Source organism: Cavia porcellus, unplaced genomic scaffold, assembly GCF_034190915.1.
Source record: "Cavia porcellus strain 051 isolate PalLab524CR breed Dunkin Hartley unplaced genomic scaffold, mCavPor4.1 scaffold_3, whole genome shotgun sequence".
NCBI lineage: Eukaryota > Metazoa > Chordata > Mammalia > Rodentia > Caviidae > Cavia > Cavia porcellus.
Window position 1 is genome coordinate 27,984,437 of NW_026947486.1, and position 27,509 is coordinate 28,011,945.

General features: G+C 34.7%; 1 protein-coding gene across 1 annotated transcript; it reads left to right on the top strand.

Moving 5' to 3' along the window:
- Positions 1 to 14,918: 14,918 nt before the first annotated feature.
- Positions 14,919 to 18,279, top strand: Ubqln2 (ubiquilin 2). Its single transcript, XM_003461755.5, has one exon. It carries the CDS (start codon positions 15,209 to 15,211, stop codon positions 17,081 to 17,083), a length of 1,875 nt encoding a protein of 624 aa, XP_003461803.2. The 5' UTR covers positions 14,919 to 15,208; the 3' UTR covers positions 17,084 to 18,279.
- The last annotated feature ends 9,230 nt before the right edge of the window (positions 18,280 to 27,509 follow it).

A 27,509-nucleotide genomic window follows, 5' to 3' on the forward strand; every position in this document is an offset into this window, starting at 1 on the left:
AAAAAGGGGAAGGGGGGAGCTATTCTGTTTGCAGATAATGTGAACTTAAAAATAGATCTTAAAAAATAAAGAAGGTCACTTCATACTGGTTAGGGGAAAACTTCAATAGGAAGAGATAACAATCTTAAATATATATGCACCAAATTCCTAAGCACCCAGTTAAACAAAATGCATATTAATACAAATGAAAAATTAAACCAGAAATAATACAATTACAACAGGATACCTTAACGCACCATTGACACCAAAAGACAAATCAACTAGACAGAAAATCAGCAAAGAAATAAGATAACTGAATCACACCTTCGAAAAAATGAACTTGGTAGTCATATATAGAGTGCTCCATCCAACATCAGAATATACATTCTTTTCAGCAGTATATGGGATGTTCTCTAAAATAGACCATACACTAGGCCACAGAACATATTTAAATAAATGTAAAAGAATGGAAATTACCCCATGCTTGTTATCAGAGCACAGCTCCAGGCATCTAGAAATTAGTGATAAAAGAAACTGCAGTAACCCTACAAACACATGGAAATTAAATAATATAGTCTTGAGCAATCAGTGGGTCACAGATGAAATTAAAGAAGAAATTAAACAATACCTACAAGCAAATGAAAACACAACTTTCCAGAATATGTGGGATGCAATGAAATGAGTCCTCAGAGGAAATTTATTGTGCTGAGTTCCCACATCAAGAAAACAAAACAAATACAAATGAACAACCTGCTGACACACCTCAAACATCTAGAAAAAAAGAGCAAGTCAAGCCCAAAGCCAAAAGAAGGGAGGAAATTGTTAAAATCGAACAGAAAATAGTGCAATATAGACTAAGAAAACAATCCAAAAATAAAATCAATGAATCCAAGATTTGGTTCTTTGAAAGACTAAGTAAAATGGATAAGCCCCAAACAACCTTACTAAAAAAAAGAAAGAAAACACTAATATTCATGCAATAATGAATAAAACAGGTGAAATCACTACAGACTCTGTGGAAGTACAGAAGATCATCAACACATATTTCAAAACATCTACACTCATAGGTTTGACAACACAGAAAAAATGGACAGATTCCTGGAAACATATGAACTACTAACGCTGGGTCAAGAAAATACTGCTGAATAACCCAATTTCTATTAACAAAATTGAAAATTTAATTAAGTCCTTACCTACAAAGAAGAGCCAAGTCCCAGATAGGTTCACTGCAGAATTCTAGAGGAAATACAAAGAAGACGTAGTGGCCGACACTGCTCAAACTCTTCAATGAAATCAAAAGGGAAGCAATTCTTCCTCACTCATTCCTGGAAACAAATATTACTCCAGTTCAAAGCCTGAGAAAGACCCAACTAGAAAGGAGAACTACAGGCCAATCTCCCTAATGAACACAGATGCAAAAATCCTCAATCAAATATTGGCAAATATGATGCAGCAAATCATCAAGATTATTCACCATGAGAAAGTGGGATTCATCCCAGGCATGCAAGGATAGTTCAAGATATGTAAATAAAAGATGTTATCCACCATATCAATAAAGCCAAAAATAAGAATAACCTGATGATTTCTACAGATGCATAAAAATGTTCTGATAAGGTCCAACATTCATTTATGATAAGAACCTTAGAGAAATTAGGAATCGATAGTCTTTATTTCAGTATGATAAAGGCCATCTATGACAAATCAACAGGCAGCATTGTATTACATGGCCAAAAATTGAAAGCCTTTTCCTTAAAATTAGGCACAAGACAAGGATGTCCCTTATCACCACTCCTATTCAACACTGTACTGGAAATACTAGCCAGAGCAATTATACAAGAGAGAGAAATAAAAAGGATAAGGATAGGAAAAAAGGAAGTTAAATTATCATTATTTGCAGATGACATGATACTCTACAAAAAAAGGCCGCCAAAATTCCATTGAAAGTCTCCTAGATGTAATAAATAAATTCAACAATATAGCTGGATATGAAATCAATATTCACAAATTAGTAGCATTTCTATACACTCAAAATCACTGAGAGAGAAATAAGAGATGCCACACCATTCACACTAGAACCCAAAAAAGTGAAATCCTTATGAATTAATCTCATAAAAGAGGTAAAAGATCTATACAGGGAAAATTATAATGCCCTGAAAAAGGAATTGAAGAGGATCTTAGAAATTGGAAAGACATCTCTTGCTCATGGATAGGAAGAATAAATATTGTGAAAATGGCCATTCTCCCAAAACTGTTACATAGATTACATGCAATCTCAATGAAAATGCCATCAACATACCTCATAGACCTTGAGAAATCACTCCTAAAATTCATCTGGTAAAAGAAGAGACATAGTATAGCAAAGACAATTCTAAGCCAACAAAGGCAAGGCAGGAGGAATCACAATCCTTGACTTGAAGTTATACTACAAAGCAACTGTAGTAAAATCAACATGGTACTGGAATAAAAACAGATCTGCATATCAATGGAATAGATTAGAAGATACAACCACAGCTACCAATGCAGTCAACCACCTTATATTTGATAATTGGGCCAAACGTGCACTGGAAGAATGACAGTGTCTTTAACAAATAGTGCTGGAAATACTGGCTCTCAATACGCTGAAAACTAAAACTAGACCCATGACCATCAGCATGTACTAAACTATAATCTAAATGGATCAAAGATCTGAATATTAAAACAGACACACTAAATCTATTGGAAGACAAATTGGGTAAAAATCCTGAAGATATAAGGGTAGGTAGAGAATTCATGAACAGGAATCAAACTGCCAGGAAATACTTCCCAGAATCAATAACTCATGTCACGTCTTATTAAATGGTTTCTGCATATCAAAAGAAATCTCCAGCAGAGTGAAAAGAAAACCCACAAACTGGAAAAAAATCTTAGCAAACTGTCTCTCAGACAAAGAACTTCTGTCTAATACATATAAAGAATTTTTAAAATCAACTCCCCAAAATTCAAAGTACCATTCCAAAAATTGGCATCTGAGATGAATACACAGATCTCAGATGAAGAAATACAAATGGCAAATAAATACATGAAAAAATGTTCATCTTCATTACTCATTAGGGAAATGTGAGTTAAAAGAACACTAAGATTCCATCTCACTCCTGAAAGAATGGCCAGGATCAAGAAAACTACCAACAACAAATGCTGGAGAGGCTGTGGGGAATAAGGCTGCCCTGCTGTTGTGAGTGTAGACTGGTGCAAACACTGTGGAGGTCAGTCTGAAGACTCCTCAAAAAGCTGGAATTGGAAGTCCCATTTGACCTAGCTATTCCTCTCTTAGGAATATTCCCAGAAGAACTGAAAACATCACACCACGGTCATATTTGTGCACTCATTTTTATAGCAGCAGGATTTGTAATAGCCAGATCTTGGAAACAACCTCGGTGTCCATGAACTGAGGAGTGGATAAAAACCATGTGATAGTTTTATACAATGCAGTACTGCTCAGCTACAAAGAATGATCACATTGAGATATTTGCAAATAAATGGGTATAGCTTGAGACCATGCTCCTAAGCGAAACAAATCAAACTCACGTGTATAAATACTGTATAGTCTCCCTAGTGTAAGAAGTGGTAAGAGTATATAAGAGTTTAAGGTAATCATGATTCCTCATTACATTATTTTGAAGACTTATAATATTTTCATTCATTATTTGAAATTGTTTTATCCTAGTTTGTTTGATTTTATTATGTGGGATGATATGAATAGCTATTTTGAAGAAAACAAGACATTATAATAGCCAGTGGTCATTTAATATCATCTTGATTTGAAGTCCTACCATCTTTTTGTTCTTTTGATTCCATTGGTTCTATAATGTAGTATCTTCTTGGATTTTATCATGTGTGGCAGTGTAAACAAATTTTTTATGGACAATGAGATAATATAATAACCATTGTTCATTTTCAGTTATTTGGTTCTGAATGCCCTGTAATATTTTTATTCTCTTTTGTGGTTTTATACTACTTTTCTGTGTTTGGTACTATTGTGTATGAACGTATGCTGAACTATTTAAAGGAAAGAGACATTATGGTAGCTACTGTTACATCGGGTTGCCTTGTGGTGAAAAACTGTGTTGCTTAAATTGTTCTGTTCTGATCTCCTTTGTACGTCCTCTTTTGTCTTAATCTCTTTAAAATAAAAAAAAAATTTAAAAAAATGAAGTACTAAATTATGCTTATTTGCAGATGTTATGATACTCTATGTAGAAGATCTTAAAAAATCCACCTTAATTGTTTTGGATTTGAAAACAAAATTCATTCACATAGCTGGATACAAAGTCAATGTTCATAAGCAGTTGCATTCCTCTATACAAATAGCAAGCTCTCTGAGAGTGATATGACAACCCCTTTTACATTAGCCTCAAATTAAAATACCTAAGAGTGAATTTAGGGCTGGGGATTTCGCTCAGCAGCACAAGCACCTGCCTTGCAAGCACGCAGTTGTGGGTTTGATCCCTGGTATCAAAAAAATAAGTGTCAATCTAAAAAAGGTTATAAAAAATCTTTACTCAAAAAGTACAGTGCTCTGAAAAAGGAAATCAGAAAGAGTATCAGAAACTAGAAAGAAATCCTTTGCTTTGGGAAAGCAGAGGCAATATAGTGAAAATGGCTAAACTCCCAAAATTATTATATAAATATGATGTGATCCCAATCAAAATTCCAGTAGCTTACCTCACAGAACTAGAGAAAACATTTCTAAAATTCACATGGAATAAAAGTTCCTAAAATAGTATAAACAATTCTAGGCAATAAGGCAGGGGACCTCACAATCTCTGACTTGACATTGTACTACTGAGGTAAATCTAACATGGTACTGGCAAAAAGGACTTATCTGAGATCAATGGAATATATTATAAGATGTAGAAACAATTCCAAACACATTCAGCCACCGTATCTGTAGCAAAGGTATCAAACATACTCAGTAGGAGAAAGATACTTTCTTTAATAAATGGTGCTGGAATAACTGGCTTTCCACATGCTGAAAACTAAAACCAGACCCATGACTATTACCATTCACTAAAGTCAAAACCGATCAAATTCTAAATATTGAAACAAAAACACTAAATCTACCAGAAGAGACAATAGGCAGAACTTTGAAAATATAGGTATGGGGGCTGGGGATTTAGCTCAGCGGCATAAGCACCTGCCTTGCAAGCAGGTGGTCGTGAGTTCGATCCCTGGTACCGGTAAAAAGGAAAAAGACAAAAAAAAAAAAAAAAAAAAAAGGTATGACAAAGACTTCATGAACAAAGAAACATTACATGAGAAACACTATAAAGAAACAATTACTAGGATATCATGTTATTAAAATTTTTTGTACAGCAAAAGAAATCACCAGCAGAGTGAAAAGACAACCTAGAATAGAAAAAATTTCAGACCAAGGATGAAGGATGAATATGTACATCTTAAGAACTGAAAAAAAAAAAAACGCAGAAGCATCCATCCAATTTAAAGAGCAAATCTAAAAAGGGACATCTGAGATGAATACCCACTTCTCAGATGAAGGTATACAAGGGGAAAATAAATATATGAAAAGATATTCAAAATCCTTTTTCATTTGAGAGATACAAATTACAATGGTGAGATTCCATCACTCTCCAGAAGGCTATTATCAAGAAATCAACCAGTAACAAATACTGGCAAAGATGTGGAGGAAAAGAAACACATTCCACTGTTGGTGAGAATATAGCCAGGTGCAACCATTGTGGAAATCAAAGTGGAGATTCCTCTGACACTAGGACTAGAGGTTCCATTTTACTCAGTTATTCTCCCTGTTGCTATATTTTCAAAAGTGTTAAATTATACCACAGTGATACATACACACCTGTATTTTAAAAAGTACAGTTTTTGGTAGCTAAATCTTAGAAACAGGACAAATGCCCATCAACGGATGAATGAATAAATAGGATGTGGTTGTTTGATATAATGGAGTATTACTCAGCTTAAAGAAAGATATACTTGAGACGTTTATAGCTAAAACTATACTCCTGAAACTCTACTCTTAAGTGAAATAAATCCGACACACATGTAAATATCACATTGGCTTTCTGATGTGAGAAACTGAAAGTGTAAATAAGAATCAAAATGTATAATACATATTGTGAAATAGGAAGAAAATGTTCAAAAGGAAAGGGGAACTAAGGAGGTAGAAAGGAAGGAGGGGAAAAAGAGAAAAAAGATAAAAAGTTAAAAATTTTGTAAATCAGGAGTTTCAGAGGGGTTGAAGGGAGGGGCGGAGAATGGGAAAAAGAAATCAAGATATATGATGTACTGGTATAAATTCTCTATGATAAAAGTGATCATTATGTATATAAAATTTTACCCATAAACATTAAGAATAAAGGTATGCTCTTTTTTGTGAAGTGTGCAAAGACCTATTTAAATGGGTATTTATTGACTCCTGCGGTACTTCCTAGTAGTTCAGTTTTAGGAACAAAGGTATGTGGGAGTCAATATCTAGAAATTGATTCATTTTTAAAGAATTTTATTCTCCTACATTTTTTTTTCTTTTTTTTTTTTTATTTAAGAGGAAAAAGAGAAAAACACAAAACAAAACAAAGCAGTGTAAGGTTACACATAATACATAACTACAAAAAAAAAACATAACAGTAAGAAATCACCTGTTAATAGATTACATAATATCATCTTGGAAATAGTTGCTCAAATCACAGTATCAAAGAATACAAAGTAGACATTCAAACGGAGAGACTGCAAACAGCTGTGTTCAATGATCCAAAAACATTAATATAGTCAGCTATTTAACATCCCTAAACACACTTGTTATATCCGTTAGAGCTCTTTTTTTTTTCCCCTCCCTCTCTTTTTTATAACAAGAGAATTTGTGCAGACTAAGTCAGGCTTGAAGATTACTACTTTACATAATAGTGCTATCACTTCCACATGTACTCAACACCAGAGTTGCAACTTTTTAATCCTAGAATTCATTTTACCCTGTACTATCCACAATACAAAAGACTTCTCCATATATGTTACATTCTCCTTAGATTTGTACCTGGGTATTTTCAGTAGACAAATTTAGACTGCAACTTTATAATTTACCAAGACATATCATTTGCAAATGCCAAATCAAGACATTAGATCATGTAAAAATAAATACCAGTCTTCTTATTTACCTCATATCAAATTTCCTTCTGAAAGCAGTCACCTTTTAGATCTTTGGTTTACAATTCAATCCTTAATTTATTTTTCCTTTCTTTGGGAATTCCCAAATACTCTCTTTTTTATAGATTTCTCCATCATGAGAATCTACATGCAATGAATATAAAGGAAGCACCTCCTGCAAATATTGCCAAGTGAATTTCTGTTGTTATTCTGTTTGCAACTTGGAATAAGACTTCTCGTACAATTTTTCATAGTGAAACCTTTCCAGTTAATATAAGTTCCAATTAATGTTAACTTACAACCATGCTGTGAGTTAATGGTTTTATAAAGTCTTCCCAGCAACTGCACATCTGTTTTAATTATTTACATCAGTCACCAAACAATTTTTTTTATGATACTGGTGATTATACCCTGGGACTTGTGCATACCAGGCAAGAACTCTACCACTGAGCTACACCCTCAACTTCAGAGGTTCTTTAATGGCTACAAATCCCCTACGGTCACTGTGGAGGACTGACAACTGGTGGTCAACTTGTGGCACTCAATAGAACTAAGTCAGTGGGTTCTGGTGTCAAAGGCTAACAGCATAAAAAGCAGAGCTGGAGAGGAAGATGGTGCTGTTGATTTCACTGGAAAATCTTGTCACACTGGCTTTCCTGATATGAATTCGGCTGTTCTCATTATTGGAGGAGCTTGGGACCTCGTTGTTGCTGAGGATGGCTGTGGTACTTTTCAGGGGACCTCTGGTCCTTACTTTGAGTGTTGTTTCCTGACTCCAGTGCAGATCCCTCAGCCTGCTGGCACAAATCTTCCATCCTCCTGGATCAGGTGTTCTTGCTTCCACCACAGATCCGTGAAACAGACAAGCATAACACGTTGTCATGGGCTCTAGGCCTCCAGCTGGACTCATGAGGAGCATTGTTATGAGCTCTAGGTCTTCAGTTGGACTTATGCAGTACATTGCCATGGGATCTAGGCCCTTAGATGGATTATTTGGATCTCTAGTGTGTGGACAGATTCCCTGTATTCTTTTATACTTGACCCTTTGGATGACTACTGTAAAACAATGCTATCAATTATGTGTTCTGTATTAAATTGTTTCACTTTCAAACCCTGACTACAACCACCATTTTATCATTGTCTTAGTTACTTTATTCTCATTGCTGAGACAAAATATCAGACAACCAAATTTAAAAGAGGAAAGTTCTCTCTGGCTCACAGTTTGTAGAGGTTTCAGTCCATAATCAGCTGGTTCCAAGGTAGGGGCGTTTGGCACAGGAGCATTCCAGAGGAGAAACAGCCCATGGTGGCACAGCACAGCAAAAGCAACAGTATACCTTAATGGTGTCTTTCTGCTCTTTTATACTCTAGTTATGCTTCTGCAATTAGGACAGTGCCAAACTAATCAGTGAGCTAATCACACACCCTTAATCCCAGCATCGTGCATACTGGGTTTAGCACCTCCAAAAAAGCCTAACACTGTAAGAGGCTGTGGGAGAACATCTATACACAAATCATAATGATCATTCAAAATATTAGGCCTTGATGACCTTTGCAATGGTAGCCTCTAACTTTTGACTCTGCCCTTTTGTGAAACATTTGTATTTCATTGGTCAGAATTAAATTGAAGATAGAAATTGCTCTCCTCATTTTCACCTTCTCATAAAATGTCTGTTTTCCTGCTTTTGTTTTCTGCATCTTGTCCTCCGTATCATTTACTTTTTGATCATAACTGAATATTTTTCCTCTTACCTTTCATTTTCTTTTTCTTTTTTTTTTTTTTTTTTTTTTTCTTTTTTTTGGTGTGGTATCGGGGATTGAACTCACGACCTTGTCCTTGCCAGGCAGGTGCTTATGATACTGAGCTGAATCCCAGGCTTACCTTTCATTTTCATTTCAGTTATCTATTGATTTTATAAATCTTGGAGGAATTTAATTCTAAATTCTTTTGAATATCACTCATTAAAGAAATTTATGCCATAATTTAGAATATAAAATTCTGTTCTGCAACATAATATGGTGAAGTATATTTTTTTCTTAGCTCTTATTTTTTCCAAGTCTCAGCTTTTAGCTAGAACTCCTTCAAAGTCATATCACTCTGGTGAAAAAAAAGGCATGAAGAGCCATGTGAAGCAAAAGTACTACCTGTTGTCATCCTCATTCTCAACATCATTACAAAAAGTGTGTGCCTCAATATAGACATTTTTTTGGTACCAGGGAATGAACTAAGGGCCTCACACTTACCAGGCAAGCACTTGCACTGCTAAGCTAAATCCCCACCCTATACAGATATATTTATGCTCCAACTAATGGTTATATTCCATCCTGGAAGAAATGTCCTACTTATATGCTTGGTCTTTTCCAAATTACCCCAGTGCTTCAAGAAATAGTGTTTAAAAAGGAAAAGGTTAAGCTCCTCCTAAAAAAACCTCAAAAATTCCAATAGTTAGTACCAGTTAAATAGGAAAATAAGTGCAGTGGATCTGTAATAGACTGGCAAATCAGAATACACATCTTATTTGAGAATGCACCTATTATTCAGTTGCAGTCAAGTTATTACTCCTAGGATATGAGCCCCAGTGTAGCTATATCATCTGAATGTGAAAAAGAAACTTAAAAATCTGGATTTGAATGGGAAATTTGCCATATTTTAGAAGTTGGGATGCTAAAGTCAACCCATAAGTTGCCATCTTATAACTTTTATCATAGAGGTTAAAGAGAAGAAAATAGTCTAGAACCTCTGGACATTTCAGAAAGACTGCTTGTTCAAAGTTTTTTTTTTACATAACTGAATGAAAAGACAAAATTATTGTGTTATGTGGAGTGTCAAGTTTTTCTTTTAAAAAAAGGAACAGTACATAATTTGAAATTTTATCACTGGAACAGAATATACATATGCCAAATAGTCTGTATCTAAGCTTATCTTTCATCATCATTTTTTGATGTTTTGATATTTTTTGTTTTTCATTTATAATGTACTTTATCAAGGGTAACTATATTTCATTTGGTTTATTTTCAGAGAGAATTTTGTGTAAGAGCAATTATTGCTTCACTTGTGTACTTAACTGAATATAATCATCAAGTCCTAGTCACTTTCTCATTGTTGGGACTCACTATCCAACACTCGCAATTTAAAGGACAAATAGTTTATTTTGACTCATGTTTCAGAAATTTCAGTTAATGTTTAGTAGGTTAATACAGAAATGGCAGAGGGGAAAGTGTGAACAGAGAAAAGCTGTTCATATTACAAAGAGCAAGAAACAGAGAGAAAAAAGGAAGATCCTGGGAGGGAGATACAACCTTCTAGGTTATGCCCCTAGTGACCTGTTTCTTCAAAGCAGATCTCATATCCTAAGAGCACAGCACCTTTAAGTTCTAGCCCTCTTCCAAAAGCCTTTGCCTATGAGCACAGGAGGCTCTTAAGGATATCCAGATTTAAACATGACATACCATAGTTTAAAAGGTATGTGTATTGGTCTCATTTGCTGATGAAGAACTAGGACTCAGAGAAATGAATGGACTATTCTAAGATTGTGCAGTCATAAATAACAAAGCTGGAATTGTAGTTCTAGTCTATTTGTGTAAAATCTATGTTCATGTTTCTATTCTTCTACTTGTGACTATATTATTTGTGCTTATGTGCATCAACAGGAGTGAGGAACAATCATAGGATTTCCCTTAGAATAGCACAACACTTAATATGCAATTACTTTGAGATCTGAGCAATAGAAATTACTTTCTCAGGAAAAAATTCCTGAAAGTGGAATTGCTTAGTAGAAATTCTGTGCATGGTTTTTCAAACTTTCAGGTTTTGTTGGCAAAATGAAAAGTTATAGTACCTCCAAAAACTTCACACACCCTGATAATAATACTAGTAACAACAACAACAATTTAATGCTTACTATTGGCAATCTTAGGCATTCTTGGTTAATTGTGTCAAAACTAGATATTATACTGATATATTTAATTTTACAGACAAAATGTATTTTGATTATTTTTTATTTAAAGAAGATAAAATATGTTTTTCTTCTTTCTTTTTTTCTTTACTTCCTGTTCTCCTTTTCTCCCACCTTGCTGCTTTCCTTAATATTTTATTTAAATTTCTTTTCACTTTGTCAGATAGTAGTTGATAGCTATTTTCCAGTTAGAATATTGATTTTTACACTAATTTGTTAGAAACGTGTGCATTTCATACTGAGACCTCATGTGTTACATATGTTGTTCCTGATATTTAGGTTGCCTCCAATTTTTAGGTTGATTTTTAGGTTTTTCATATGTATAAGTTCAATTATTTTGTGGTACTTGGAGGATCAAATCTAAGGTAAATTTCTTATTTAATGAAATCTATCAAAATTTGTATTTGTAGTCTTTCTTTGTTATTTTAGAAATTGGGTTATCATAGTGAGATTGTATAAAGATTTGCTTTAATGCTTTTTGCAAATTTTATGGTTTCATTTTTCATCTAAAATTTGTTTTGGCATTTTACATAAAAATTTAATGATGGCATTCTTTATTTCCAACACTCTTAAGAGTTTATTTTTCACTTATCATTATCACTTCAATGAAATTTAGTAAAACAAAAAAGAGATAACAACACAAGGTCAACTGCAACCTTGAACAATAAAGCTGATTACCTTCTTGTTCATTTTCTGTGTTTCTTACATAATCTGTTAAGGTTTTTTGCTTCTTCTAATTAAAATTTTTGCCATGTATATCCTCCAAGAAAAGTATTAGCCATTAATTTTTCTTTGCTATTAGCCCAAATTATTTTCTATTAATTGGCACAATTATTTCCTAGTGATTCTCAAAAATATTCTTTTTGTCTATGATTAAATATACTCACACAATATTAGTTTTTATGTATTTGTCTCATTATTACTTCCTTGATTTCTCACTACTGAATGCATTTAAATAGAACTGCTGGACTGTTAATATATTTCACTATAAATGACAAGATACACTTTTATATTGTGTTTTTAACAAAATGTCAAAAAGTTATATATAAGATAAAGGAATAGAATTTAAATATATGTATTTATAGAAAGGTCCAAAAAAAGGCAAAGGATAATTGTACTTTTACTCCTCTTTTGTGTACTTTGGTGAGAGAACTGGAAACTAAGAGAATCACTGAGCATACAATGCTTTACCATTTGGATTACTTTTTTAAAAATATCTTAGGATTATTTAATAAATTTTACTTTTCTTGTTTATTTGTATTTGGTTTAATTATTTTATCTAATACCTAATTTCAGTGCTTTCAATTTTTTGTTTTCTTTACTGTTTGAGTATCTGACTCATTTATTTTCATGCTTTATTGTTTGTTATTTAATTCTTAGAGTGTATAAATCTCACTTTTAATTCATTCAAATAATACTCCATAAATCAAGTGTTATATTTGATCTTGATAAGAATGCAGATTCTTGTGTACCACTTCTTTCTGTAGGTTTCGGATATTAGTTAGAAATCTGTATTCTTTGTAAGTTCCTCAGACCATATAAATTAAAATCACATGGTAGTTATTGATATATATTTCCCACTATTTTTATAAATTCATTTTAATAAGAATTTCAGTTTGTGCTTTGCTCAAAAGTTGGTTTAATTTTCAAGTTACTGGGATTTTCCTTCATTGTCACTAATACATACTTGTTTTCTTAATTAGTTTTAGAAAACGTTAAAAGTATAAAAATTCAGCAACATTGTAACAAATATGAGTAGGAAATCTTACTATCTAGAATTAACTTACTGATATTTTGGCTTTTTTTCAATTTTAAAGATAAAAGTATAATTTTGCACATTTATCTAAAGTTGTATACTATTTCCTTTTATGTATAAAACTTTGATTTGAATTAGTCTATCATTTTAATATTTTTCTTTCCTTTCCTTTTCTCTCTTCTTTTTCTTTTCCTTTTGTTTCCATTCCTATCTTTTCTGTCCCTTCCCCTTCCCTTATCTGTGTCTCTGTCTGTCTGTCTGTCTGTCTGTCTCTATCTCTGTTTCTCTCTCTTTTTTTTTTGGTAGGAATTGAACCCAGAGCCTCACACATTCCAGGCAAGTGCTACACTACCCAGATACATCCCTAGTTTAGCTAGTATATTTCTAATAAAATATTCCACGTACATATGAATGCACTTATAAACACCACAGAACACTATCCATCATGTGCTAATTACATTTTTGTGACCTATATGCATTAATATATTTAAAACAAGATCAATTTTTCTCTATTATATTGATCATACTACATATATATATATATATATATTACTGTGTTGCTGTATTAAGTGCCTATATTTTATTAATCTTGAGATGCATTGAGATATCTTTGATTTAATGATTTTGATAAGCTGTTTAATATACCCTAGAAATTTGAGTGAGAAAATGATTTTCTGTGTGGCCTAAATTGATGCTAGAAATATAAACATAAATTTGAAATATTTCTTCTATTATTCACATTCTCTTGATCAGTGGTGCTACATCTTTTTCATTGTTAATCTGTAACAAGTTAAAATATTAATATGTGCCATTACTATTATGTATCTTTCAATTTCCACCTGTCCTCTCCTTTCAAAATATATTCCTTATTTTTAAAAATTTAGTGTAGTGCAGTGCATACTTTAAAAAGTCATTGGGAAATTCACAATCTTATAAAAATAGAAGATAAGAATTATTCACAATTTCAGCAGGCACTGGCAACCACCATTATAACACTGCTGTATAGCTTTCCAGATATTTTTACACACATACAGTCTACACATAGAAGTTGCTCAAAAATTAGTTTTAACATTGCACTTTATACAAAAACTATATGCCTATGTAGTTTCTAGTACACTAGTACATAGCCAAAATTGAAAATGCTCTATAATTTCTTTGTAAATATAGTGTATTTCATGTATTGATTTAAAGATAATTTATATCACACAAATTAACCACCTATTTTTAAACATAGTGCATAGAATTTTATTGTATGGTAATATTTTAGTATGTTTGACAAGTAAACACACGTTTTAATATTATTTAAATAATGTACAGTGTAAGTATATTTTATAAACATATATTTTTGCATCTTTACCCAATGAAACATTTCTAAATAAAAGTGTAAATATTTTAAATGTAATATTTCTGTGATTATAACAACTCACTTTTAACTAGCATGAGAATGCATTTTTTCAGCTATCAACAAGGTTTATCATTATTTTCCCATTTGCCAGGACAAAAAGTAGAATCTCATTGTTTTGATTTGAATTTCTTTAGGTGCTCTTGAGATTAGTCATTGTTTTATAGATCTATTGGTCATTTGAAGTTCTTTTACAAAATGTATGCTTCCTCCCAGTCTTTCCCACCCCCCCCCATTTGGGATTCGAAATTCCCTCTTCCCTTTTTTTGCTTTGTCAGAGTTCTTTATTATTTGTTTAGTCTTTTACATGGTACCTGTTCGACTCAGGCCTTTATTCTTTCAATCTGCCTTGCAGATTGCTAACATATATTCTCCGTTTGTCTTCCAGTGTCCTTTATAGAAGCTGATTCCCTTTTCTCTCCTCCCTCATTTCCTCCCTCCCACAGTGCCTCGCCTCTTTTCTCTTCTCCAGTCTAGGCTTCTCTTGTCTTCTAGTTCCTACCTTTCTCTCTCTCTTTGTTTCTCTCTCCCTCTGCCTCCTACCTTCACTCCCACCCCCCTGTAAAAGTTTTTAATTTTGACAGAGTCAAATCTATCAATCAAGGCCCTGCTACGCGTCAGCAGAGTAGGGCGGAGAGGCTAGCACGAAATTGGGGGAGGGGAAAGGGCGGGGTAGAGCGGGCTGAGCGGGAGTTGCTGGGAGTGCTGGGAGTGCGCGCGGTCGGATCACAAGGCAGCGGAGGAGGAGGCCCAGAGCTCTGATCGCCGAGACCTCTGCCCAAGGCCTACGCCGAACCTTCTCGCCACCAGAGGACCAGGGAACTGTCTTCTTCATCACAGAGGTACAGTGCTCCGCGTTCCTCGCCCGGCTGGCCCAGTCCCCTGCTGCGGCGCCACTTTCCTTCCCTAGCTGTTTCTCGCTTGCTCGCGGATTCCCTGCCCACCTGCGTCACCGCGGCCGCCATGGCTGAGAATGGCGAGAGCAGCGGCCCCCCGCGCCCCTCCCGCGGTCCTGCTGCGGCCCAAGGTTCAGCCGCTGCCCCAGCTGAGCCCAAAATCATCAAAGTAACTGTAAAGACCCCCAAAGAGAAAGAGGAGTTTGCGGTGCCCGAGAACAGCTCAGTCCAGCAGTTTAAGGAAGCGATTTCTAAGCGCTTCAAATCCCAAACCGATCAGCTAGTGTTGATTTTTGCCGGAAAGATCTTAAAAGATCAAGATACCTTGCTCCAGCATGGCATCCATGATGGGCTGACTGTTCACCTAGTCATCAAAAGCCAGAACAGACCTCAGGGCCAGTCTACCACACAGCCTAGCAATGCCGCGGGAACTAATACTACCACGGCGTCAACTCCCAGGAGTAACTCCACACCTATTTCCACAAATAGCCCGTTTGGGTTGGGGAGCCTGGGAGGACTTGCAGGCCTTAGTAGCCTGGGTTTGAGCTCCACCAATTTCTCCGAGCTCCAGAACCAGATGCAGCAGCAGCTCATGGCCAGCCCTGAGATGATGATCCAAATCATGGAAAATCCCTTTGTTCAGAGCATGCTTTCAAATCCTGATCTGATGAGGCAGCTCATTATGGCCAATCCACAAATGCAACAATTGATTCAGAGAAACCCAGAAATCAGTCACCTGCTCAACAACCCAGATATAATGAGGCAGACTCTTGAAATCGCCAGGAATCCAGCCATGATGCAAGAGATGATGAGAAATCAAGACCTGGCTCTCAGCAATCTCGAAAGCATCCCAGGTGGCTACAATGCTTTAAGGCGCATGTACACTGACATTCAAGAACCCATGCTGAATGCTGCACAAGAGCAGTTTGGGGGTAATCCATTTGCCTCAGTGGGAGGCAGTTCCTCCTCTGGAGAAGGTACTCAGCCTTCCCGCACAGAAAATCGTGATCCATTGCCCAATCCATGGGCCCCACCACCAACGACTCAGAATTCTGCCACTACCAGCACTACCACAAGCAGTGGCAGTGGATCTGGCAGTAGCTCCAGTAATGCTGCTGGAAGCACTGTGGCTGCAGCTAATTATGTGGCTAGCATCTTCAGTACCCCAGGAATGCAGAGCCTGCTGCAACAGATAACTGAAAACCCTCAGTTGATTCAGAATATGCTGTCTGCACCCTACATGAGAAGCATGATGCAGTCCTTGAGCCAGAATCCGGATTTGGCTGCACAGATGATGCTGAATAGCCCGCTGTTTACTGCAAATCCTCAGCTGCAGGAGCAGATGCGGCCTCAGCTCCCAGCTTTCTTGCAGCAGATGCAGAATCCAGACACACTATCAGCCATGTCCAACCCAAGAGCAATGCAGGCTTTAATGCAGATACAGCAGGGGCTACAGACATTAGCCACTGAAGCACCTGGCCTGATTCCAAGCTTCACTCCAGGTGTGGGTGTGGGGGTGCTGGGAACCACCATAGGTCCTGTAGGCCCAGTCACTCCCATAGGCCCTATAGGCCCTATAGTCCCTTTTACCCCAATAGGCCCCATTGGGCCCATAGGACCCACTGGCCCTGCAGGACCCACTGGCTCCACAGGCTCTGGTGGCCCCACTGCACCCACTGTGTCCAGTTCTGCACCCAGTGAAACCACAATTGCAACATCAGAATCTGGAACCAACCAGCAATTCATTCAGCAGATGGTGCAGGCTCTGGCTGGAGCAAATCCTCCACAGCTGCCGAATCCAGAAGTCAGATTTCAGCAACAACTGGAACAGCTCAACGCCATGGGGTTCTTAAACCGTGAGGCAAACTTGCAGGCCCTAATAGCAACAGGAGGCGACATCAATGCAGCCATTGAGAGGCTGCTGGGCTCCCAGCAATCTTAATTATGTTTCTGTACCTTGAAAAAAATGTATCTTATTTTTGATAATGGCTCTTAAATCTTTAAACACACACAAAATTGTGATTTACTTTCATTTTAATTATTTTAAATCTGTCTAGTTATAAATCTAATAATGATGCATTTTAAATTGGAGTCCCTCACTCCTTCTACCCTTTCCTGCTCCACCCTCCACCCTTCCACCTGCCCTCCCCCACCCTTCATTTCCCCCCTTTGTTTCTTTTTTCTTTTCTATCTTTTCATCTTCTGGTTTCCTTCTCCGTTTTGAATGGTGGAAATCAATGCTGTTTCACTCAAAGGTGTTGCATGCAAACACTTCTCTTTATTCAGCATTTGTCGTGACTTTTGGATACAGGTATCAGCCTTCACAGTTGGGTGAACAAGTTTTTGTGCTACAGATGTCCAATTTATTTGCATTTTAAACATTAGCCTATGATAGTAATTTAATGTAGAATGAAGATACTAAAAACAGAAGCAAATTATTTGAAGCTCTAATTTGTGGTACAATATTGCTTATTGTGATTTTGGCATGTATTTTAACTAGCAAAATGCTGTAAGATTTGTACCATTCATTGATTGTTTTGCTGTATTTGTACACAGTACAGTAAGCACAATTGGAACTGTACATCTAGAAGTATTGCGGTAGAATCTCTGAGCAGAATATGTATACCCAAAATAAGAAAGAATGCAAGAAATAATTCTGGAGCTAAGTCTGTCTTCACAATTTTGTAGAATCTTACAGCATATTTGATAAATTACTCAGTGAAAATGTTGGCTAGGCAAGTTAAGTTAAAATATAGTAGAAATGTTTATCCTGGTATCTCTAAGTATACATTTAATTGTACAGAAATCTTACAGTGTAATATTGTGTCAAAATTTGCAGGTTGACTGTATAAGATCTTAATCTTTGTGCAGCCTGAAAGATCAGTGTAGTAATGCCAAGAAAGTGCATTTTACTTAAGACTTCCTTCTCAGCTTCTCTCATAAAGAGACCCTAATATGCATTTTGATTTGTAATTGGAAATGTAACTTTAAATGAAAGTGTCATGTGATGTTTGCATTAATTTTAACTGCTATGTATAAAGAAAAGTGTATCTTTTGATTTTCTTAGTTATTTCTCTTGTGCACAGGGAAAAATGCATTAAAATGACTAAAAAAATAAAAAATTAAAAAATGGATAAATCTTTTCCTTTTTGCCTTCTGGTCCTAGGATCATGTTTAGATGGGTTATCATACCCTGACATTATATAAATCTTATTTTCCCTTTTATGGTTTTATTTTTTAAAATTTGCCCTATCTGAAATTATATTGATATGTAGATTTAGGTGTCCTAATTTATTTTCCCCAAAGGGTTAGGCAGTTTTTAACTAGTATTTGTCTTCTATCTACATTTCAAATGTACACATTTCATACTTTGTCCCATGTTTGGATTCTCTTAATATTGTAGGCCTAGTATATCAGTCTGCTGTTGTTGAATTAGAAATATGGCTTACTGTTTGTTAGCGTTAATCCTTCTATTGGTGTTCGTATGTTTATTTTTTTACTATTTTTTTTCTGGTGATTCTGATATGCTTATTTTACCATATGAACATTACAGCTAAAAAGTTTGTCCAGAAAAATAAATTGAGAATTGAGCTGGGATTATTTTAAATTGATACAAGAGTGGGTAAGTATTTCAGAATTGCATTGCTTTCTAGAAACATGCTATGTTGACTCATTTTATATCCTTTAAAATTATTTTAAGTCTTATATAATTTATGATAAATATATTGCTAGATAATACAAACATACAGGACACCTGATGATACTGATAATGGGAATTCCTACTGTGTGCCATTGTAATCATTTTTGCTTTATAGAAGAGTTACTTTCATTGAATATTTTAAATTAGCAATTTACCAAAACTTATTAATTTTATGATTTTTTAAATTTTTCCTGGTAAGCAATCATATCAGTAAATAATAGTTATATATTCTTTTAAGAGTTTATAGCAGTTTCTGACCATATAGACTAAACATTCTATAGCAGCCCTAATAAAGATAGCTGAGGCATTATTGTGTTGTTTCCTCATTTTAACAAGTATATGTTTGGTGCAGTAATTTTAAATTGTGTTTTGTGGAAAAACATTCTTCTGGGAGATGGGAAAATAAGTTTGCAAAAAGCTGTATGCTCTAGGCCCTTTTGGAGACTGATCTTGCAATATACGTTGCTTAGTATTTTTTTAAATGTGTACATTTTTTAAACATATTTAATATTTGGTTATTAGTTTTCCTCAGAATAACTCAGTAAATGATGAATCATTATTTCATCGCTATATAATATTGGAATTTTGAGATGATTATAGTTGGCCATAATTTAAGGATTTGAAGGCGTAAGTGATTTTATACAAACATAAATGGTAAAACTGAAGGTATAAAAATACCAATAAGTGATTAACTATAAGAGAAATCTAAATTCTGACAATTTAGCAGACAAATTTCTTTCAAACATTCGAATATCAGAAAATTCCTTATTTAGTTATGTTAAATGTATATGCATTTTTAATGTATTTTGTTTTTTCCTTGAAAGGATCTAAGTTATTCAGTTACATTATTCCTCCTTTCTGGTTCATTACTTTTTCAAATAACTATTTTGTCTTTCATTACTTTAGTTTTTCACCTCCTACATGATGTAATGTTCTGCTCTTACAGGTTCTTTTTAGAGGTTCTATTTTTATTTTGGGTTTCCTTCATCTATTGATCAATGATTTATCCATTTATTCATCACTGAATTAAGAATGTATATCCTGACCTGGTATATCTCCACCTCCAATAAGAGTGAAGTGATTCTCATATCCTTTTATTGTTCACTGCTTTACATAATGTTATTCTCTTGTTAAACATTTTCTGTGGTAGAAGTTTATATTACAGGCTTTGTGAAGCATTAAGATGACATTGTACGACGCAAGTAAGGCTCCAGGTAGTATAAGTAGGAAAACTTCATCACCAAGACAACATTTTTTGTTTAATACTTTGCCTTTTGCTTTAGGCACAAGATGGTATCATACATACTTTCACCACTTCTGGTGGGTGAGGAGTGGCAATAGAGGACAGATATGCATCATTGAAACAAATCTTGCTGATTTATTAAAGGAGACTCTTGCATCACATTGAGACCTTAATGTTGGCTGGTAAACCATGATCAGGAAACACTATTCGGGTTTAACTGATCTTGCTCTTTGAAAAAAGACAGTCTGCTGTAGATTCTATGATATGTAGTGTCAAAATAGGACCAAATGGAATAATTACTGTCAGGATCTAGCCCAGGGATCAAGTTTGTGTTAAAGAGGCATTTGGCTGGTATGTCAGAATCCTGAAGGGACTCAAATTCATACTTTTGATATTCTCAAATAATTGTTAACTCTAGCCAAAGAGCCAGATTGATCTGATGGAAAATGGTCATCATTTAGCTTAATTTAATAAACAAAAAAATTAAATTCTGGTACTTTTGATAATTTGATATTATTGTAAAGTTATATTGGCAAGCAGGAGTTGGGGATATAGCTCAGCAGCACAGCGCGTATCTGGCAAGCATGAGGTCATGAGTTCGATTCCTGATACAAAAGAAAAAAAAGATGTATTAGAAGACATAAACAAAAATGGAGATTATAAAATACTCCCTTGACTTCTAAGAGTTTCACCACCAGTCTTTTCCATTTCATACCCCTATTCTCAGTCTTTATTCTTTTAAGTTTGAGCGTATTACCATGATTTTCTTGGTTTGTCAGAATGTTAAAAAATTTCCTTGGGTCACTGTTAGCTTTCAGTATGGCCTTATCACAATTTTATGAGGTTTTTTTTTTCCTTATCTTCCTATAGGTTTTGCTCAATTTGTGTTTCCCAGTGCTCACATCTGTTGATTTGTGAGTGGAAGGGCAAGAATTAAGAACTGTTCTCATGATACCATATTCCCAGCAATCTGTTAGACTTGAGGGTAGGCAAGTTGATAAAACTAAACAGGAAAACACAATTTGGCAGAAACCAGTCTGAAATCACACTAAAGACCAAACTTTATTAGATGATACACATATTTACCTATGCTTAGATACTTTGTTGGTAGATAAAAAGCCTTAGCAAAGCTTACTTAAAACAACAAACACAAAAATTTGGGAAACTCAACCTTAAAATTAACTGTTATTTGTGCCAGCATATAAGGACATGGGTATGAATTAAGGCAAGTAATTAGTTCTATTCAGGTTTCTGAGCACAACTGGAGCTTTGGAAAATAGCTCTTTCACAGTACAACTTCAAAACTTCTTGGCCTAATGTATAGATTTCCAAATGTAAGCTAATTTTAAGGAAAATTCAGTAGTACATTATTTAAAGGATGGTTGACAACCATGAAAGAAAAAGATGATTGCTCAGTTCTAGCTTGGGCCTCACATGATTTTCAGTCTTGTCAATATAAATTAATATAAATTTCTCTTAGATTAAGATAACAAAAGTCACTAACATTCACTGTTACTGTCAGTTTGTATAACAATTTGTAAAGTAACAATATTATTATCTTTCCTAGTTTACAGATGAGGAAGTAAGATTAACAATGTTAACTAACTTCCACAACCTCATACTATTATTGACAGTCAAGACTTGAAGCCAGTTCTGAGATTCCAAATTGTATTGTTACTATTAACTGGCGCACTATACTGCCTTGTCTTAAGTATATTAAACTTCACTGGTTTTTCTATTAATCTATCACAGAGAGTTTATAAGTAGTTATATATTGTCTAGCTCCCTGAGTCTTGTGCAAGAGACACATTAGTTCTCACTCAATAAATATATCTTTGCTGCCATTTGTCTTGGAAAAGGTTACATAAAAATGCACATGTAAAAATCAGCTCTCTCACAAACCAATCATTGAAATTTAGATATTTTTCTTGTGACTTGTAAATTCTGGCTAATATTTGAAATTCTTCTTTAATACATCTCTTCACAGTGGCCAAGTACATATGTTTTGTCTCCAAATACATGGGTCATTTATGCTTCAGCTACCCTGAAGGATGTCTGGTTTTGGTTGAGCTGCTTCCCAGAAATCTGAGGATGCAGATTTATGTGATATATTGCATTTATTCATTTCTGAGTGTTGAATCATGCTTGTGTCTATGGAATGAAGCCAACTTGGTCATCATGAATGATCTTTTTAACAAATTTTTGCATTCTTTTGGAAGTATCTTTTGAAAATTATTTTACATTCGTGTTTGTTAGGGTCTGTGTACCTCACCAAGGCATCCGGCAGTTTTTTAAAATGTCCTTGAGAATAAAATGATGTAACAAGAGCTGGATGATAGTGGCTTGACAGTAAATAGGTTAGTAATTTAAATTAACAATGTTAAAAAATGTGCTAATCAATGTTACAGTTTTGTAACTTTACCTCTGTCCCATTAAAGTTATTTTTTAATGATTAGCATGACAGACAGTATTAAATAGCATGCCTATACCATTGCAAATAATAGAAGTAGAAGGCTGAATGTACAGAATGTTTTTAGCAAGATCCAAAATGTTGGGAAAATCTAGCCAAATCTAGCAGGAATAAATTGAATAGAATCTAATGTGAATTCTATGTTTTTTTTTTTTTTGAAAAATTCAGTTACTAAGGCCAGGGAGCTAGCTAGTGGCATAAGCACCAGCCTAGCAAGTGCGAGGTCATGAGTTCAATCCCTGGTACCAAAAAAAAAAAAAAAAAAAAAAAAAAAAAAAAAAAAGTTACCAAGGGCAAATGGTTATGTGGTACAACTGTTAAACTTTATTATAAGTTCAGCATGAGATATTTATATCAGGTTTCAGTGCACACATATAATGAAGCCGTTGGCTTCATTAGTATAGTCGTAGTGCACAGAACAAAGAAAGAATTTTTTATTTGGTATTTGATTATGTGCGGAGATTCAGTCATACTTCAGTGCTACAATTAGAATGTATACAGATAACCTGGAAACTGACAAAGATGGTGACTGGTTTATAAACAGACACAGAATAATTTTTGAAAAGTTCAAGAACACTAGTCTAAAATTGGGAGTTTGTGGGTATTCAAGTAATTGAAAACCTATTAAGCAGAAGAGGAATTAACATTTACTAGGCTCTGCCAGAGGGCAAATTCAACTGATACAAAAGCCACAAATTTGGCGCTTTCTAGCAGTTAATTGACAATACAGTCTCTTATGTATAATACATTTTTTTTTTTGTGGTACCCAGGGATTGAACTCATGACCTTGCACTTGCCAGGCAGGCGCTTATGCCACTGAGTTAAATCCCTGGCCCAACAATACAGTCTTTAGAGCTTTTTAAGCAGAAGCCCCACTTAACATAAATTTCAAAAATGGTTTTATGCATCAGGTAGAATTTCAGAAAGCCTCTTGAGTTTTTTGCAAGTCTCAAGGTTTCCAGGTGGACCTTTCCACTTCTCACTGAAATTCCAAGGTCTGGTATCAAAGTAGGTCCCAAAGGAAGTCATGTTTCAGAGTTAAAACCTACATGTTCTAGTTTAGTAAAAAGCAATTAAGAGTAGTTTGCACACCATTGTTGACATACAAGATCTAGCTAGATTCATTAATTTCATTTTTTAATGGTATACATAAGAAAATGACCCAAACTATAATATGTTAATTAAATGTTACAAATTATTGAGAGGAGGAGAAAATAGGGTCAGGGCCAGTGATGTAGCTTAGAGGCACAGCACCTGTCTGGCAAGCATGAGGCACTTGGTTGGATTGCAGGTAGCAAAAAAACCAAAAGAGTCAAAGGTCAAATAACACTCCTGTGAACTGTTTCTCTTCATATTTCTATACCCACTGTCATTTACAGTAGTGCTTAGTGTCAGAAAAGCCTCAAACTGTGAATGGTGTACAAAATGTGACTGTAGAGAGCATTTTAAAATTTCATATGTAATCCTTTATTTAAAGCTATTGGTTTGGAAAATGAAAACTGTGAGTTAATTTACATGACACCCAAATGAATGTCATTGCATCAAATAAATACCATAAGATTATAAGTCACTGCATTTTATGTTCTTTATAAGTTGTCCTAGAATTCCAAAGGGCCTGGAAAAGAGCATTTTAGAACTGTGGTAAGCTGATATACATATCAGATCCTTTCTCTGAGGAAGGTATATTGAATCTCAGATATCTGTGTGTCTGTGTGTATGTATAACTTTGGTTTTGTCAACTAAAGCAGGATTCCATCCACATATTTTTATATTGATGTACTATCCCACCATGATTTATGTCCCTGGCCCGCAGGCCTAATGCATTTGCATTGTGCACTTGTGATTGATTCATTGTCTAGTGCTTGGATTGATGGTGTTAGTGCTATACTCGGCTAGGGGTAGAGCCCACATATAATGTAATAGCTGGAAGAAGGCATGTCTCTCTTGCCATTTTCCACCGTGTTGTTTGCACCTGCCATGAACTGTGGCCCCGCCATGCCACCCTGCGTTGGAGCCAACTGGGTATGGACTGAAACCTCCAAAAACTAAGAAATAAATCTTTGCTTTCCCAACTTTGGGTATCAGGTATTTTGTCTCAGCGATGAGTAAAAAGTAACTAAGATATATCCTTATACACTTCCCCTATAGATATTGACCTTCGGCATGAACTTTGGTCTAGGTGAACCACCTATCTTGTGATACTGTATGCTTTTGAAAGAAGTTTATGTGCAGCGCACAGTTGGGAAGTAGTACATTCCATTGAGGGTGGAATGTATTACCATGCAATATATTAAAACTGGGAGTTCTTCTGTTTAGGATGTTTGTCCCCTTGCTTTATTTATATTAATATGGACTCATGGGTATTTATTTAGTACTTTAAAAAAAAAAACAATATTATTTTCTCAGTAAAATTTTGCAGGTTTGGCCATTGAATCTTTTTCAGGTGGATTCCTAAAGCTTTTGACCACATCCCTTATTTGACCAAAAACACCTTGTGTATTTTTTGACCCGCTTTTAAGAGCACTGATTCTGTTTATTAGAGATTTGTATAAGAAGCCAAGATCTGATGCTGTGTGCTTATGGCTACTTGGGTGTCATTGTTTCCAGGCCTTCTCAGCTGACAGAGGGAAGATAAATACATGTATCTTGCCTGTGTATATACACGTACCTATAAATATTTTCTGTACATAATTATGTATACTGAGCTAAACATGATATCCTACTGTTTCCAATTGTAATCTGTTAGCCAAGAGACAATTAATAATCCATATTGATCATCAGCACTCCTTCCCTTACTGATCTTTAATATCTCATCACAGCAGTGTGAAATTTGGGTTCTACAGCCTTCTGTCCATTTATTTAATTGTTCAATCCTAGTATGCATTTATATCAGTATAAGAATTTTTAACCTGTACCCCTATGGGAAAGAACTTTGTTAAATATAGTTGATTGCTTGTTATACTATCTTTTGCTTTTAGTTTTACAGATTTTATTTATTTCTCATTTAAGTTGTTTCTTCTCCTTTAATGTAGTTACATTGTTTTGCTACATTTTAAATGATTATTTTCAAATATGTATTCATCAATATTCATTCTTTGTGCTATAAAGTTTTATTTTGACAAATACATAGTCTTATGTATTTATCTCTACAGTATCATATAGAATAGCTTAACCTCCCCACACCAGTTTCCCTGTGCTTTGCTTTTTCAACACTTTGAGCCCCTGGAAACCACTGAATGTCTTATCATTACTTTTCAGTTTTCCAGAGATTCATATAATTGGAATTGTATAATATATATTAAAACCTTTTCAGAGTTGCTCTTATTAACTTAATAATTTACTTAATTTTTATTTAATAATTTACTTAAATTTTTACTTAATAATAATAACTTAATAATTTACTTAGATTCATTCATCTTTTTAACCCAGTACTTACTTTGTTTTTAAACCTTAATAGCATTCTATTGATAAACCTCAATTTGTTTGTCCTTTAACTTCATGGAAGTCACTATTTCCGTTCTTATGATTATGAATAAATTGACTATGTTATGCTTAGCACGTTATGCCTTGATTTGATCTGCCACTTTTTAAATTCATGCTTATACTCTATTCTTTAAAAAATGACTGTAAAATATTGAGATTTTACCTCAGAAAGAATGGCTAGTATTAAGAAATCAACTAATATCAAATGCTGGAGGGGCTGTGGGGAAAAAGGAACCCTTCACCACTGTTAGTGGGAATGTGGGCTGGTGCAAACACTGGAAATCAGTGTGGCGATTCCTCAAAAAACTAGGATTGGAGGTCCCATTTGACCCAGCTATTCCCCTCTTGGGTATCTTCCCAAAAGAATTAAAAACATCATACTCCAGTGATATATGTGTACCCATGTTTATAGCAGCACAGTTTGTAATAGCCAGATCTTGAAAACATCCTAAATGTTGATCAACTGATGAACAGATAAAAAAGATGTAGTATTTATATACAGTGGAATACTACTCAGCTGTGAATAATGATAGACTGGACACTTGTAGATAAATGAATGTACCCTGAGAACATACTTATTAGTGAAATAAGTAAAACACACATGTATAAACATCATATTATTTCATTAGTATGACAAGCTGAAAGAAAAAATGTATATGCATATGTGTATGTATATAAAATAGTTAACATAGTTTTAAAAAATGAAGAAGAATAATGACCTCCTTTGTCTTCCACTTGTCCTGTTCAGAAGCAAATTCAGTGCCTCTCTTCACTAGACACCTCAGTAAGTTCTACTTTCTCATCTAAACCTTGTCGCAGTCTTTTTATCCCAGAGAGAATGATCTCAGCCAAAGCAGCGACTCACATGCCTTTACTTTAACTAACTAACCCACTGTGAGCCATTTGGAGTTGACTTTTGGATATCTTAAGAAATTTTTGATGTGCTATAAGATTTGGGTTTTTTGCATGTGGGTATCCAGGTTTTTAGTATATTTATTGAAGGTACAATCATCCTTTCTCCAATTAACTACTTTTGCATCTTTGCCAGAAAATAACTGTCTGTTAGGTGGGTATCTAATTTGGGACTTCATATTGGTACCTTGGTGGTATGTCTATCTTGCTATCAATGCCATTTTGTCACGATTGGTGAACTTTGTGATAAGTTGTGGGACTGAGGAGGGTTGGAGCTCTAATTTTTTTCCTTTATCAGAGTTGTTTAGACTATTATGAGTCTTTTGTATTTCTACAGAACTGTAAGAATCAAAATGTTAATTTTCATGAAAAATGATGTTGGCATTTTGATAAAGGATTGTGTTTTCTGATGTTTATTATTTTCTTCTATTGTTTTTATTCTATCTTTTATTTCTAAATTTTTAGGGAAAGGTATGAGGATATTTCATTACTTTCTTTTCTAATAAATATACTTGGTATTAAAAAATAAAAATTACTTTATTATAAAAATAATATGTACT

Excerpts from the sequence above, each read along its gene's own strand:
- Ubqln2 (XM_003461755.5), top strand. The coding sequence starts at position 15,209 with ATGGCTGAGAATGGCGAGAGCAGCGGCCCCCCGCGCCCCTCCCGCGGT.